Source organism: Nerophis ophidion, linkage group LG08 (assembly GCF_033978795.1).
Source record: "Nerophis ophidion isolate RoL-2023_Sa linkage group LG08, RoL_Noph_v1.0, whole genome shotgun sequence".
NCBI lineage: Eukaryota > Metazoa > Chordata > Actinopteri > Syngnathiformes > Syngnathidae > Nerophis > Nerophis ophidion.
Window position 1 is genome coordinate 54345304 of NC_084618.1, and position 17700 is coordinate 54363003.

Sequence of the window (17700 nt, forward strand, 5' to 3'; positions counted from 1 at the left end):
GGTGTCGTGAATGTCAATTAAGTGACAAAAGTGATGTTTTGGTGAAGATTGATGATCGCAAATTTTTAGGTCTATTTTTTTAAATGCCTGGCTTGCGATCGACCGGTAGCTCGCGATCGACTTAATTGGGCACCCCTGCTATAGACCAATGGTTGCAAAAACACTATCATAGTACTATACCACAATTGGTGTTAAACAAAACACCTAAGTGGAACAATGCACATACACAAATAAATAGTATACATAGCCATGTCCAAGAAAGACACTTTAAAAGTTGTATTGTGACAGACAGAAAGGCAACAAGTTGAGGAGCCTCAAAAATCTTGCAGAAGCTTCCGAGACGTGTTTATTTGGGTCCTATGAATCAGTGACTGTAAAACTCCACGTAGCAGTCACAACAGATTTAACACATTCCAGACATTTTTTTTTTCCACTCAAAATATTCACCTTGTCCTGCTTTCCCCTACACACAATAATTGAAACAACAAAAATTGAAGCAGTGCTCCTGAAAATCAGTCTCTGCATGACGTTGGGAGTCAAGAGTGACAGTCACAACTAAATACTTTCTCTGCGTTCAATTTGCCAACCTTAGAGCGATGAGAATGACCTAAAGGTTGCATGACTGGTGTGGAGCTTTGGCCTCTTATGTTTGTTGTTACAGTAGTTCTTTTGCGTTCCTCCACAGTCTCTCCCTCTCCCCTCGTGGCCCGACATGGCGTTGTCGTAGCAGCAGATCTTCGGTTTAAGTGAGTCTCGTCTGCTCTTCACATCTTGCCAGGGGCCGATGCCATCATTCCAGGCATCCCACCAGACATTCCGGTGTTGGGTCCCAACAGGATCTAAGAATGTTCAACATGTTAACCATGTACAATTTTTAAGAATAACCAAGGTAAAATAATAAATGTGGAGAGCTAAAATTGTGTTTGTCCATCTGTTTGGTAATTGGCATAAGTAGTCGATACGTGTCCATGCTCTAATTTAGTCCGACTTCCTAAATAGTTCGGATCTGAATAAGCCTCCTACAGCCCATGGAAACACCTTATTTCGATCGTGTTCGGTTTTTGAAAAATCGGACTAACAGACAGTACACCTGGATTATGCGATTAGAAACCGGATCTCTCGAGGGGGGGCGTGCGGCAGAGGAGGACCTTTGGTATCACACATGTGCCAGTCTCAACGTGTGGGATACAACTCAGAAGCAGATATAATTCAATAAAAACATAGCAACGATTGTAATAAAGAAGAGACTGTTTATTTGCATCACAAATTAAAACAACAAAACATTTTGAAGTCCATCGTTGGTAGAAAAAAAGAAAGATTTATTTAAGAAGGTAGCTAAGGAAATATAAAATACTTAATTTGGATTTCTGAACAAAAATACGAATGAGATGAAAGATAATGACGCATATATTAAAAGTGAATAATAAAGCGTACACAAACCTCTTCACGCTGCATTTGTGCAAGCTAATGGATTTACTTTCCACACAACTGGCAAGATAGTCCAGAACAATAGCAACCGGGATATCAGTCAGGGCACGAACGTCTTTTCCTCTGATTTAAAACTCCTTCCATCAACCCACAGAGCCTTTTGAATGAACTTTAAAGGTGCCATATGTAATAATTTAATGTCAAGTCATCAATAAATGGCCCTGTTATGTCAAAAGGCATTAATAAATCATGTTCTTTTTAAATAACTTTATAAATCAAAACGGTACGTCAGCCAGGATATGCTCATTTCAAAATTAAATTTACAGCCCCGAAATGTTGTTATTGTTATATTTTTGATGTCACGCCCTCCACCGTTATGACCAATTAAAAAGACACATCCAGGTTGCCAGTTAGGGACCGCCCTCTTTGTCGAGCTACTGCCACTGGTACGGTTACTAAACATGTCAGACCTTAGTAAATCTAAAAGGGGTCGTTTTGATTCTCAACTTATTCTTGACAAAGCCAGGAACAAAATTAGGATATGTATCGGGGATCCCCATGGAAGATGGAGATGATTGAAGGCAGAGAAGATTTTTTCATCTAATGCCAAACTTGCTAATTTCCTCCTTGATAGGTAAGTCAGGCATTTACGTTTTCTTCCATCCATCCATCCATCTTCTTCCGCTTATCCGAGGTCGGGTCGCGGGGGCAACAGCCTAAGCAGGGAAACCCAGACTTCCCTTTCCCCAGCCACTTCGTCTAGCTCTTCCCGGGGGATCCCGAGGCATTCCCAGGCCAGCCGGGAGACATAGTCTTCCCAACGTGTCCTGGGTCTTCCCCGTGGCCTCCTACCGATTGGACGTGCCCTAAACACCTCCCTAGGGAGGCGTTCGGGTGGCAACCTGACCAGATGACCGAACCACCTCATCTGGCTCCTCTCGATGTGGAGGAGCAGCGGCTTTACTTTGAGCTCCTCCCGGATGGCAGAGCTTCTCACCCTATCTCTAAGGGAGAGCCCAGCCACCCGGCGGGGGAAACTCATTTCGGCAGCTTGTACCCGTGATCTTATCCTTTCGGTCATGACCCAAAGCTCATGACCATAGGTGAGGGTGGGAACGTAGATCGACCGGTAAATTGAGAGCTTTGCCTTCCGGCTCAGCTCCTTCTTCACCACAACGGATCGGTACAACGTCCGCATTACTGAAGACGCCGCACCGATCCGCCTGTCGATCTCACGATCCACTCTTCCCTCACTCGTGAACAAGACTCATAGGTACTTGAACTCCTCCACTTGGGGCAGGGTCTCCTCCCCAACCCAGAGATGGCACTCCACCCTTTTCCGGGCCAGAACCATGGACTCGGACTTGGAGGTGCTGATTCTCATTCCGGTCGCTTCACACTGGGCTGCAAACCGATCCAGTGAGAGCTGAAGATCCCGGTCAGATGAAGCCATCAGGACCACATCATCTGCAAAAAGCAGAGACCTAATTCTGCGGTCACCAAACCGGAACCCCTCAACGCCTTGACTGCGCCTAGAAATTCTGTCCATAAAAGTTATGAACAGAATCGGTGACAAAGGAAAGCCTTGGCGGAGTCCAACCCTCACTGGAAATGTGTTCGACTTACTGCCGGCAATGCGGACCAAGCGCTGGCACGGATCGTACAGGGAGCGGACCGCCACAATAAGACAGTCCGATACCCCATACTCTCTGAGCACTCCCCACAGGACTTCCCGAGGGACACGGTCGAATGCCTCCTCCAAATCCACAAAGCACATGTAGACTGGTTGGGCAAACTCCCATGCACCCTCAAGAACCCTGCCGAGAGTATAGAGCTGGTCCACAGTTCCACGACCAGGACGAAAACCACTAAGTTCCTCCTGAATCCGAGGTTCGACTATCCGGCGTTGCCTCCTCTCCAATACACCTGAATGAACCTTACCGGGAAGGCTAAGGAGTGTGATCCCACGATAGTTGGAACACACCCTCCGGTCCCCCTTCTTAAAGAGAGGAACCACCACCACGGTCTGCCAATCCAGAGGTACCGCCCCCGATGTCCACGCGATGCTGCAGAGTCTTGTCAACCAAGACAGCCCACAGCATCCAGAGCCTTAAGGAACTCGCTTTTTAACTACCTCAGCGACCTCAGCCCCAGAAATAGGAGAGTCCACCACAGATTCCCCAGGCACTGCTTCCTCATAGGAAGACGTGTTGGTGGGATTGAGGAGGTATTCGAAGTATTCCTTCCACCTATCCACAACATCCGCAGTTGAGGTCAGCAGAACACCATCCGCACCATACACGGTGTTGATAGTGTACTGCTTCCCCTTCCTGAGGCGGCGGACGGTGGTCCAGAATCGCTTCGAAGCCGTCCGGAAGTCGTTTTCCATGGCTTCCCCGAACTCCTCCCATGTCCGAGTTTTTGCCTCAGCAACCGCACACCGCTTGGCCTGTCGGTACCTGTCCACTGCCTCCGGAGTCCTATGAGCCAAAAGGACCCGATAGGACTCCTTCTTCAGCTTGACAGCATCCCTCACCGCTGGTGTCCACCAGGGGGTTTTAGGATTGCCGCCCCGACAGGCACCAACTACCCTGCGGCCACAGCTCCGATCAGCCGCCTCGACAAGGTGCGGAACATGGTCCACTCGGACTCAATGTCCAGCACCTCCCTCGTGACATGTTCGAAGTTCTTCCGGAGGTGGGAATTGAAACTTTCTCTGACAGGAGACTCTGCCAGACGTTCCCAGCAGACCCTCACAATGTGTTTGGGCCTGCCAGGTCGGTCCGGCATCCTCCCCCACCATCGCAGCCAACTCACCACCAGGTGGTGATCGGTAGAGAGCTCCGCCCCTCTCTTCACCCGAGTGTCCAAAGATTTTTTCATCTGATGCCAAACTTGCTAATTTCCTCCTTGATAGATAAGTCAGGCATTTACGTTTTCTTATTACTTGCAATAAATGAAATTTGACATTTCGTAGGTCCACTATATTGTCCAATACAGTCTATAATCTTGTCTAACAAAGCTAGTATGTTTGTTCAACGAATGCTTAGGAGCTAAGCACCAACACACTATTGTCACTTAGCATGCTAGCCCGGTCAATGACACAGCGACATATAGACTAACGGGGGAAATATATGCCCGTTAACCTGTATGTCGCTGTGTCATCAAACTGACTGGGCAAAATATATTTTCGACAAATAAAACCTATGTAGATATGGGTAGTGTCAGTTTCATTCTCAACATGCTGATACACTGAGGAAATAAGTTCCAACATTAGCACGGCTAACTGCGGTTTCTGGCACTGTATGTGCATTGGAAACTTATGGCGTGGTATTTGCTTGGCACAATATAACGCATTACATGTAATGATTTTGTACTTTGTGTGTTGACATGATAGTAGGCTATATGATTTATGCATGACGATTTTTTTGTGTAATGTGGTACGGCTCAAAGATTTGCACTCTGCACTGAAACACGGTAATGTGCATAAATAGAAGAGAATGCAGTGTGTCAGGTTGAATGTAACCTGGAGTTATGCTGAAAAAAATGTGGCGGTAATTTAACTGTTGGCCTTGGCTTGCCATCAAATTAAGCCTATGCAATATATAATATATAATTATTTTGATAGTGGTCTGTGCGGTCAAACTAGACCTTTTAGCAGGGTAATGCCAACAATCTGTCTTGACTGCCGACGAAAATATTGCTGCCTAACTTTCAGTTCAGTTAAGTTTCAGTTTATTTCGAACATGCATACGATACAATGTAATGCATCACATATTTCCAGTTGTTTCATTACAGCACGTCCGAAAAAGAGTAGGAAGAAGCTGAGCTTATTTAATCCTACCCCTTTTCATACCATAGCACTTTTATCCCATTTCCTTGTTCTCTATAAAAGAACAATGAATAAATAGTTAATAAATAATATACCATAGTAAGTAAACACATAAAATACCCAATCTTAATCTTGAAAAAAAAAACATCAAATAAATAAATAAATAAATAAATTCAGTTCAGTTTTACAAATACATGAGTAAAATGTGGCATAAGTACTTAGTAAACCATGTTGCAAGAAGCATAAACAAGAGAAACCTATAGTGTAGGACTTGTCGATTGCCATTTGAAGTTCCTTGGAGTAGGATCAGACAACCTCAGTCATGGAGAGTGGGAGGGGACTACAGAATTTTGACCATGTCTGGCCACATTACTACATATAGCACCTTTAAGACATTCAAAAGTTTTGTTTCCATAATTTTCGTCCAAAAATTCCTTAAAAAAAACTCTTCCGCTGGCCTTTCCATGCATCTGACCTACATCCGCCCAGATAGATACTTGATAGTAGCGTCATGGTCGTAGCACCATCCAAGATAATTTCTTGATGCCGTCTGCTATTTTACATCACAATAGCCATTAGAGACATATTTGTAGTATGTGCCAACACTGCAGCGGACATCAGTTACAACAAGTTGTAAGGATCCGCAAATGACTAGGGTGACGTCAAAGGTCCACCGGAAAAGGAATTCATTTAACGGCACTAAAAGGAAATAGCGCCCTTCATACTCGCATTAGACAGGGTGCATGTACACTTGGACTTCACACACACAAAAAAAAACTGTCCGCCACACAGATTACCACATGCACTCAAACTATGTTCGCATATCCATCCATCCATCCATCCATCCATCCATCCATCCATCTTCTTCCGCTTATCCGAGGTCGGGTCGCGGGGGCAACAGCCTAAGCAGGGAAACCCAGACTTTCCTCTCCCCAGGCACTTTGTCTAGCTCTTCCCGGGGGATCCCGAGGCGTTCCCAGGCCAGCCGGGAGACATAGTCTTCCAACGTGTCCTGGGTCTTCCCCGTGGCCTCCTACCGGTTGGATGTGCCCTAAACACCTCCCTGTTCGCATATTTATAGTTTAATTTGATTAACTTAATCAAAGCAGCAGAATGTAAATGTAATTTTTTTTTTATCTAATCGAATTGATGGATTTATCACCATAGCCCTAAAACAGATAATGGACAATAATTTTCTTTGTGTGATTACTTTTGAAAGAGAAAGCATAATGCACAACTGCTAAAATACAGTATTGTAGTTTTACATGTATTTAACGTATTTCTATCATTTAATTATACCCTTTGATTAAGTAACAATCAAGTCAAAATAGTCCGGATTTCTTGTTATGTGTGGATATCTTAATTGCCCTTCTTGGTATATGCAGTAAGACAGCAATGACAGTTATTCATTCTTTCACTACATTGCCTCATCAACCAATGGTTATTCAAATAAAATGTGTAGGTGGTTGTTGCAAATACAAACTCACCTGTCTCTGCTGTTGTAACTGTTGCTGCTCCAGCTGTAGCCGCTCCGTCTCAAACACCACGGGCAACACCAGGATCATAAAAGAGGTGGTTCCCACCCACAGGGCTGAGCGGGAAAAACTAGAGTAAAATAAGGAGATAATTAATGTCCCAAACGTTTACATTTTCATGATTAGAAGTTGAATTGCTGACATGAACGTTTGAATTGCTCATTAACCCCCCACCCCCCCCCCCCCTTAATGGTGTATATTATGTGTTTGTCATGTTATGAGATAGATATTGTTTCCTTTGGCCAAGTGCAAAATTTACAAGAAGCGTCCACCAGTATTGCCTGGATTTAAATGACGTCGCATCCGGCTCATTGAATATGCGTGCTGGTCAAGCAGCGTCTGTTCTCAATTGGTACTGGCCGCCTTTTAGCTTTTCTCGAAGAAAAATACCTTATGCTTGCGTTGTTTTCGGCTGTATGAACCATTCAAATCGCGAAAAGGATAAATGTTGAATCAGATTTCCTCAAGAGGAGATCAAGAAGGGCTGAAGAGTGCAACATTTTTGGAAATGACAAAGTGCCACGCACTCCAGTGCAAGGCAGAAGATTTGAAAAACGCACAATTTTTTAGTGACCACTTTGTAAGTTTTATATGATATATTTTTAATTTTATTTATTTGTTTATTATTTCCCAGTGAAGTGTTATCTTGATATTATTTGTATTTGATTTTAACAAACAGAAACCAGAAAGTCAGAGTCATTGATACTTTGTCGGGAAAGGTACTTCTACGTCTCCCCTCTAGTTTATTTTGTGCACTAATGTGTCAGAGTACACATGACAACCGGACCAAATCAACTATGGTGATGATTCAGTATTTGTTAGCTTGGTAAATGGATATGCAATCAGAGATGTCAGTTGTGCAGTGCCAGTAGTCACTGTTTGTTTACCTGGACAAGTCCATGCAAGACGCAAAGATGAATCATGAAATGCACCTTTACCCGAGCAAATACAATGCATGATTCATCCGGGAGAGTCCTGATAGCAATCTCCTTGAACCAACCACACACGAAGAAGTTGTATAGGTCTCTGTGATTTTCCAAGTTTTCATCTGTTTTGTCTTTGGAACACCAGATAGTTTGACATGTCTGGGAACTCCACCAAAGGATAATCTTTAATATCACTCAACATACCTTTTTTTGATAAACTATAGGGCTAGATTCCATTGCAAAGTTTGATTTTTTGCTCGCATCTGCTTTCTGAAGGAAGATCTAGGTCATTTGCGTACTCAAGAATTTGTGCACTGCTTACTGCACAACAGTCACTATTTTTCACTTCTGGGAAAAAGCCACGTGGCAGAATACAAGCAATTAGTTACTTGTAGTTACTAGCAAAAACTTAATTCAGGTGCACCTGAGACAATGTCTTCATAGATCAAGAGTTAAATGTGTTTTTTGCTTTGATAATAATGTAATTTATGCCATGACTTGTCACAAAACATTTTGAAATATTTTTTTAAATTATTTTTACTGAATGCACCACCTGCCACAGGTAAATTGTGAATGCATGAGGTGGGTGGAATAAATAAAAGTGCACCTGTAAAACTTCTTGGCCATTGAGACAGAGCATTGTGCAGAAAGCTCAGCAGCTGAACGAACTGTGTCAGGAAACATCTCTGTCAGACCCCACAACCTTTCCATCATGGTCTCATCAACCTACAAGAGAACACACCTCAACAGAGTTATATGTCGCTAAAAAAAGTTTAACATTCAAACAGTTTGCTACCACTTTAATATCTAACAACGTGTTGATAATAAAATCATTATAAAAAATTAAGTGTGTATTAGGGCTGTGCCAATAAAACTATATCAATATATTTATTGAAGTAGACTTCGATATAAATGAAAAAAGTGTTTCATAAAATATATATATATATGTGTGTGGGGAAAAATCAGAAGACTAATTCATCTCTACAGAACTGTTTCATGAGGGGTTCCCTCAATCGTCAGGATAAATCTAACGATTGAGGGAACCCCTCATGAAACAGTTCTGTAGAGATGAATTAGTCTTGTGATATTTCCCCACATACATATTGCGCTCTACCACGGTATTGAGCACTATTCTCTGGATAATCCAATTAAGACACATACGCACATATACATATACATATATATATATATATATATATATATATATATATATACAGTCAATAAAATAAGTATTTGAGCACCCTGCTATTTTGCAAGTTCTCCCACTTAGAAATCATGGAGGGGTCTGAAATTTTCACGGGAGGTGCATGTCAAATGTATGAGATAACCTAAAAAGAAAAATCCAGAAATCACAATCTATGATTTTTTAACAATTTATTTGTGTGATAAAGCTCAAAATAAGTATTTGAACACCAACATTAATATTTGGTAGAGTAGCCCTTGTTTGCAATTACAGAGGTCAAACGTTTCCTGTAGTTCTTTACAAGGTTTGGACAGACGGCAGGAGGGATTTTGGCCCACTCCTCCACACAGATCTTCGGTAGATCAGTCAGGTTTCTGGGCTGTCGCTGAGTAACACAGACTTTCAGCTCCCTCCAAAGATTTTCAATTGGATTTAGGTCTGGAGACTGGCCAAGCCACGCCGGAACCTTGATATGGTTCTTAAGAAGCCACTTCTTGGTTTTCCTGGCTGTGTGCTTTGGGTCATTGTCATGTTGGAAGATCCAGCCACGACTCATCTTCAATCATCTGACTGGGGGAAGGAGGTTTTCGGCCAAAATCTCACAATACATGGCTGCAGTCATCCTCTCCTTAATACAGTACAGTCGTCCTGTCCCATGAGCAGAAAAAAACCCCAAAGCATGATGCTACCACCCCCATGCTTCACAGTAGGGATGGTGTTCTTGGGATGGTACACACCACTCTTCTTCCTCCAAACACGCATAGTGGAATTATGACTAAAAAGGTCAATTTTGTTCTCATCTGTCCACAAAACTTTCTCCCATGACTCCTCTGGATCATCCAAATGGTCAGTCGCAAACTTAAGACGAGCCTTAACATGTGCTGGTTTAAGCAGGGGAACCTTCCGAGCCATGCGTGATTTCAAACCATGACGTCTTAGTGTATCACCAACAGTGACCATGGAAACAGTGGTCCCGGCTCTTTACAGGTCATTGACTGAGTCCTGCCGTGTAGTTCTGGGCTGATTCCTCACCTTTCTTAGCATCATTGAGACCCCGCGAGGTGATATCTTGCATGGGGCTCCACTCCGATTGAGATTGACCGTCATGTTTAGCGTCTTCCATTTTGTAATGATTGCTCCAACAGTGGACCTTTTTTGACTAAGCTGCTTGGAAATTTCTCCAGAGCCCTTTCCATCCTTGTGGAGTTGTAAAATTTTGTCTCTGGTGTCTTTGGACAGACAGCTCTTTGCTCTTAGCCATGCTGAATGTTTGGGTCTTACTGATTATATGGGGTGGACAGGTGTCTTTATGCAGCTAACGACCTCACACAGGTGCATCTGATTCAGGATAATACAGTGGAGTGGAGGAGGACTTTTAAAGGCAGACTAACAAGTCTTGGAGGGTCCGAATTCTAGCTGATAGACAGGTGTTCAAATACCGTATTTTTCGGACTATAAGTCGCGTTTTTTTTTTGTAGTTTGGACGGGGGTGAGACTTGGCCAAACTATTAAAAAATATATATATATATCAATTTTTTATTTTTGGTTTGGCTGGGTCTCACCCCCCGCTGGACTGTGGAGAAGACTGCGACTCATAGTCCGAAAAATACAGTACTTATTTCCAGCTGTATCACACGAATAAATTGTTAAAAAATCATAGATTGTGATTTCTGGATTTTTCTTTTAAGGTTATCTCTCATACAGTGGACATGTACCTACCGTAAAAATGTCAGACCCCTTCATGATTTCTAAGTGGGAGAACTTGCAAAATAGCAGGGTGTTCAAATACTTATTTTGTATATATATATATATATATATATATATATATATATATATATATATATATATATATGCATACACACACACACACACACACACACACACACACACACACTGTTTCCCATACATGTACTTGAAAACATATTTAATATATTGTAAGAATAAATATACTATATACGGTCTATTATTTGCATACCATTAGCCATAATAACTTTGAAAAACATCTAAAATATCATAAAAACTTTCATCCATGCTTTATTTTTAAAAAAACTAAAAAACAAACGTGCCTCTAAATCGCCTGTCAGGTAGGGCTGCAAATAACGATTATTTTGATAGTCGATTAGTCAACGATTATCTTAACGATTAGTCGACTAATCAGATGATAAAGCATACACATAAAATGCCTCTAATTTTTCCATTGGCCTCTAAATGCAGCTTAGGTTATTTTAGACGTGCTTACTAACAACAGAGTTGACTAATTCATCATTAAATATTTATCTATACTGTCACTGTGCTGCTCATTCAGCTGTTACATAATTTAAAATAACTAATAAAATGCTGGCCATTCAAAAGAAAGGAAAGGTGCTAAAAAAAAACAACAATTAACCTTGTTAATGTATTAAAAAACCCAGTTAACATAGCAGAAATGAAAACAAACAACAAAACACAAAATCTAACTTCTTCAAAATGAAAGCGTTTTTTTATGTTTAAAAAGCTTCCCACTGGTATATTATCTATTGTATAGCTCTGTATGAACAAAACAAATAACAAAATATAACAAAAGTGCAATTTTAAAATATATTTTGGTCCCACAATATTTAAATAATAATTGCTGCATAACATGTATTTATTTCCATACTTGAATAAGAATTACGGAATTAAGTTAAAAGTTACGCAGACCACCAAACTTGTTTTTCTCAGGTTTTTCTATATTTAAATGTTCACTCTTTGCACTATATTGTTACACTATATTAAGCATTTCTTACATATCCCTTATTTTTGCAATTTACTTTGAAAAGGTTATTGTTAGGTGAACTGTTTATTGTGATTTTAGAATTTTGTTTACATTGAGTGTTTTTGTGTTGACAGTTCCTTTCCGCCATAAAAGTTGGGGGGACTTATAATCAGATGTATGTTACATTTGAAATAAAAATATGAACAATTAAAGTTTTTCTCCTGATCCATATTACCAATAAGTTAGACCAGACTTGGGAAAATTAAGGCTCGGGAGCCACATCCAGCCCGTTAAGGTTTTAAATCTGGCCCGCCGGACATTCCCAAATATTTTTTTTAGATCTTTGAGATGTATTGTGTAGCTGCCATTATGATGTGCACTCATGTTTTCTAATGACCGGAAGTCTGCAACTATAGTAAGTCTTTCAATGTTTGGAATCTGCGCTTTTGGATGATATACCAATTACTATGGTCATCTAATGAGTTACTATGGTAATCTAAATAGTTACTATGGTCATCTAATTAGTTACAATGGTAATCTAGGTCACAGCAGCTCAAACGAACCACCAAGCAGTGTGAGTGGAAAGTGTTTTCAGACGCGGAAGGAGATTTTCACAACAAAGTTCTAAAGCTTAGTGATGTATCACATATATCATATTGTAGGTACGGCTGGGCGATATATCGATATACGCGGTATATCGCGGGTTTGTCTATGTGCGATATAGAAAGTGACTATATCGTGATATTTTAGTATACGTTCTCACGCAGTTGCTTTTAGCTGCGGGCATTACACTACATGCTCTTCCCACTCCTTTTTGTGTATCCTAGTCACAGACAGCAAGCGCACAAACTTGCATACGTCACATGCTGTCACGTCATACAGTTGTGATCAAAATTATTCAACCCCCACACAATTTTGGTGTTTTAGCAAGTTGGACATTTATTCCGTATTTTGTTTATAGTCATATCAAAGAAAGATGTGTCAAATGGACTATCCATCCATCCATCCATCCATTTTCTGCCGCTTATTCCCGTTCGGGGTCGCGGGGGGCGCTGGCGCCTATCTCAGCTACAATCGGGCGGAAGGCGGGGTACACCCTGGACAAGTCGCCACCTCATCGCAGGGCCAACACAGATATACAGACAACATTCACACTCACATTCACACACTAGGGACCAATTAGTGTTGCCAATCAAATGGACTAATGCAACTTAAATTGTAACACTGTATTTTACAAAATACCAAAAAAGGACATTTTTCTTAATATCTCATTGACAAAATGATTCAACTCCTTGGACATCATAACTCTTAAGAACAGAATTTGAAAAAGGCCTTTTCAATCAGGTGTTGAAAACACCTGTAGATGTGATTAGAACCATAACAAGCAACAATTAAACTGATTGAAAAATACTGTGACGCTCAGCTTCTTGCAGATGGTCAATGGTGTATTTGCAACATGGTAACGTCCAGGGAGTGGTCAAAGAAGTCAAGAGAGGAGGTAATTTCTCTTCATAAGAAAGGATATGGATATAAGAAAATACCAAAGACATTACACATTCTAAGAGACACAGTCGGGAGCATAATTCTCAAGTTTAAAGCTAAAGGCACAGTGGAAACAACCTGGGCGTGGTAGAAAGAGGATGTTGTGTGCAACTGATGTCCGGTATTTGAAGCGTACAGTGGTGAAAACCCCCGGGTAACAGCTGAGGAACTACAACAGGACATTGCAGAGGGGGGAACGCAGGTTTCGTCCCAGACAATAAGGCGCACACTACAAGATGAAGGCCTCCATGCCAGAACTCCCAGGCGCACCCCACTTCTGACTACCAGGCACAAGAAAAATAGACTCCAGTCGGCCAAAAATCATCTGGACAAACCCCAAAGGTTTTAGGAAACATGTTCTATGGAGTGATGAGACAAAAGTGGAACTGTTTGGGCTTATGAATCAACGTTATGTCTGGAGGAGAAAAAATGAAGCTTACAAAGAGAAGAACACATTTCCTACTGTTAAGCATGGTGGGGGGTCAATCATGCTCTGGGGCTGTTTCTCTGCCTCAGGTACCGGGAACCTCCAGCGCGTTCAAGGCATTATGAATTCTATTTCCTACCAGGATATATTAGCTGCAAATTTCATAAAGTCAGTGACAAAGCTGAGGCTTGGGAGACGTTGGACCTTCCAACAGGACAACGATCCCAAGCATACCTCCAAATCAACATCAGAGTGGTTGCAGAAGAAGGGCTGGAAGACTCTGAAGTGGCCTTCACAGTCGCCAGACCTAAATCCTATAGAAAACCTGTGGTGGGACTTGAAGAAGGCAGTTGCAGCACGCAAGCCCAAGAATATGAATGAACTGGAGGCCTTTGCCCAAGAGGAATGGGCTAAAATACCTGTAGATCGTTGCAAGAAGCTTGTGTCCGGTTATGTATCACGTTTGAAGGATGTAATTACTGCCAAAGGGTGTTCTACTAAGTACTAAAGATGCATGTAACTAGGGGGTTGAATAATTTTGTCCATGAGATATTAAGAAAAATGTCCTTTTTTGGTATTTTGTAAAATACAGAGTTACAATTTAAGTTGCATTTGTATATTTGACACATCTTTATTTGATATGACTATAAACAAAATACGGAATAAATGTCCAACTTGCTAAAACACCAAAATTGTGTGGGGGTTGAATAATTTTGATCACAACTGTATGTCACATAGATATACACCCTCACGGAGCAGATAGGTACCAGCATAGGTAACGTTAGCTGTGATGCTAGCGAAGCCGTGCGAGTGGTAACACGAGAGAAAGAAGGTGCGAATGAAGGAAAAATTAATTCCCAAGAAAAACAGCAGGGGGTCCATCGTCTGGCAACGTTTCGGCTTCAAGCGGGAAGATGTCAAATAGACAACTATAATTTGTCAAGTGTGGGGCACAAGCGTTGTTACCAAAAGAAACATTACTGCTAATATGTAGCATTATTTGAAAAGTCACATGCTAATAACATTAATAAATATAGTTTTGGTCAATTGACTTAGTTGTGATTTCCATCCAACCATCCATCGTCTTCCGCTTATCCGAGGTCGGGTCGCAGGGGCAGCAGCCTAAGCAGGGAAGCCCAGACTTCCCTCTCCCCAGCCACTTCGTCGAGCTCTTCCCGGCGGATCCCGAGGCGTTCCCTGGCCAGCCGGGAGACATAGTCTTCCCAACGTGTCCTGGGTCTTCCCCGTGGCCTCCTACCGGTTGGACGTGCCCTAAACCCCTCCCTAGGGAGGCGTTCGGGTGGCATCCTGACCAGATGCCCAAACCACCTCATCTGGCTCCTCTCGATATGGAGGAGCAGCGGCTTTACTTTGAGTTCCTCCCGGATGGCAGAGCTTCTCACCCTATCTCTAAGGGAGAGCCCCGCCACACGGCGGAGGAAACTCATTTCGGCCGCTTGTACCCATGATCTTGTCCTTTCGGTCATGACCCAAAGCTCATGACCATAGGTGAGGATGGGAACGTAGATCGACCGGTAAATTGAGAGCTTTGCCTTCCGGCTCAGCTCCTTCTTCACCCCAACGGATAGGTACAACGTCCGCATTACTGAAGACGCCACACCGATCCGCCTGTCGATCTCACGATCCACTCTTCCCCCACTCGTGAACAAGACTCCTAGGTACTTTAACTCCTCCACTTGGGGCAGGGTCTCCTCCCCAACCTGGAGATGGCATTGCACCCTTTTCTAGGCGAGAATCATTGACTCGGACTTGGAGGTGCTGATTCTCATTCCGGTCGCTTCACACTCGGCTGTGAACCAATCCAGTGAGAGCTGAAGATCCCGGCCAGATGAAGCCACCAGGACCACATCATCTGAAAAAAGCAGAGACCTAATCCCGCGGCCACCAAACCGGAACTCCTCAACGCCTTGACTGCGCCTTGAAATTCTGTCCATAAAAGTTATGAACAGAATCGGTGACAAAGTTGTGATTTCCTTCTCTGAATAAAAGTTTAAAAGTAGCATATATTAATGCAGTATGAACAAGAATGTTTTAATGTAGACACATAGAATCATCATACTGCTGTGATTATATTTATCAAGTGTTAATTCAAGGCTAAGGCAAAATATTGAGATATATGTCGTGTATTGCGATATGGCCTAAAACATCAAGATATTAAAAAAAGGCCATATCGCGATTGTAGGTGTGTTTATTTTGTACCTTTTGCGTTTCATTTTTTTTTGGGGCGTTTCACTTGGTTTTAAAATATGTCGATCGAAAGGGCTTCACAGTGGCAGAGGGGTTAGTGCGTCTGCCTCACAATACGAAGGTCATGCCGTCCTGGGTTCAATCCCAGGCTCGGGATCTGTCTGTGTGGAGTTTGCATGTTGCCCCCGTGAATGCGTGGGTTCCCTCCAGGTACTTCGGCTTGCTCCCACCTCCAAAGACATGCACCTGGGGATAGGTTGATTGACAACACTCAAATTGGCCCTAGTGTGTGAATGTGAGTGTGAATGTTGTCTATCTGTGTTGGCCCTGCGATGAGTTGGCGACTTGTCCAGGGTGTACAACGCCTTCCGCCTGATTGTAGCTGAGATAGGCACCAGCGACCCCAAAGAGAATAAGCGGTAGAAATGGATGGATGGATGGATGTATGGATGGATATCGACCAATATTTGAAAAACAACGTCAGTCAGTGTAGTGTGAATATTCTATTCTGACCGCCGACTCGCTGCTTCCAAGTAGCAAGCTAGCGTGTTAGCTTAAGTGCAGACACGATCATTGCTGGTTTACCTTCAAATACTTGGCATACAAATACAATCATACATTTTACACTTCCTAGACAACACATGTAATGTGTCTGGAGACCAGTGACTTACATCATCATCGTCGTCGTCGTCGTCAATCTCGTCCTCGGGGGGCCGGGTAGACACCGGGCCTGCAGCAGGGGAAAGCTCCTCGATTCCGGCCATTGCACCCTCTCTTTGCCGCTGTGTCTTCCTTGTTTTGCCCGTATGCACAACAACCCGCTGGCTAAATAGCGCAGTCAGTTTAGCAAAGGATATGTGTCTTTAATAAAGTGTGACTCAAACGGCTAATGCTAACCAGCATGTATCCGTGTAGCGACGGCCTGAGGTCACTGGAATAAGGAAGGAGAGCGTCAGGGTAGCGTGACGTCAGCAGTACAAGGGTCATGCAAGTACCTTGCGTGAAATAAACAGCGCCATCTAGAGCCCGGGTAGTCTCATAGCAACTGACAACAGACCAAAATACCATACTTCCTTGAATTGCCGCCCGGGCGCTAATTAATTTAAAACCTCTTCTAACTTCTACGCTCACCAAAGGCTTGTGGTAAAAGTAAGCATGCGCTAATTATTTCAAAACCTCTTCTCACTCTGGCACTTAACAAAGGTATGCAGGAAACATTTGAGTGTGATGTAAGTTTGGACCTTAAATCCTACTAAATAGCTCTTAGTTTTCTTTCCTTTATGCGATTTCAAATTACCAGTATTGAAATCAGCCTCCTTCATTTGGAAAATGATGACAGGGGAAGTGTCACTCGTGACGTCACGAGTTTGACCAGGCGGTAATACTAAGCATTCGCTAATTATTTTGGGCAGCGAGTTTGACCCGGCAGTAATTCAAGGCAGGCGCATACTATATGCCCTGCGGCAATTCAAGGAAATACGGTAATTTTCATCATCATGAAGTGTCCCCCAGTAACATTATTTTCTTTTGAAATGATTTAAATATTGGTTAAAACAAAAAATCAACAACAAGCTGTACAATGAAATCTGAGTGATAATAGCCTTTACTTTAGAAATTATGTTTAGTGATAATGACACGTTAGACCCCAAAAAGTTGTTGCTTTCGAGATGCCACCTCAGTAGAAGCATTTAAGTCTCACCTTAAAACTCATTTGTATACTCTAGCCTTTAAATATACTCCCTTTTTAGACCAGTTGATCTGCCATTTCTTTTCTTTTTCTCCTCTGTCCCACTCTCCCTTGTGGAGGGGGTCCGGTCCGTTGGCCATGGATGAAATACTGGGCTGTCCTGAGTCGGGAACCAGGATGGACCGCTCGTCCAGAGTC

The 17700-nt window shown here is 42.5% G+C and overlaps 1 protein-coding gene across 1 annotated transcript; it reads right to left on the reverse strand.

Annotated features, from left to right (window-relative positions):
* Positions 1–304: 304 nt before the first annotated feature.
* On the reverse strand, positions 305–16772 carry tomm22 (translocase of outer mitochondrial membrane 22 homolog (yeast)). Its single transcript, XM_061908927.1, has 4 exons — positions 16487–16772; positions 8329–8447; positions 6748–6865; positions 305–839 (listed from the first exon to the last, which is right to left on the reverse strand). The coding sequence occupies exons 1-4, from the start codon at positions 16577–16579 to the stop codon at positions 765–767; spliced, it is 405 nt and encodes a 134-aa protein (XP_061764911.1). The 5' UTR covers positions 16580–16772; the 3' UTR covers positions 305–764.
* Between the last annotated feature and the right edge of the window lie 928 nt (positions 16773–17700).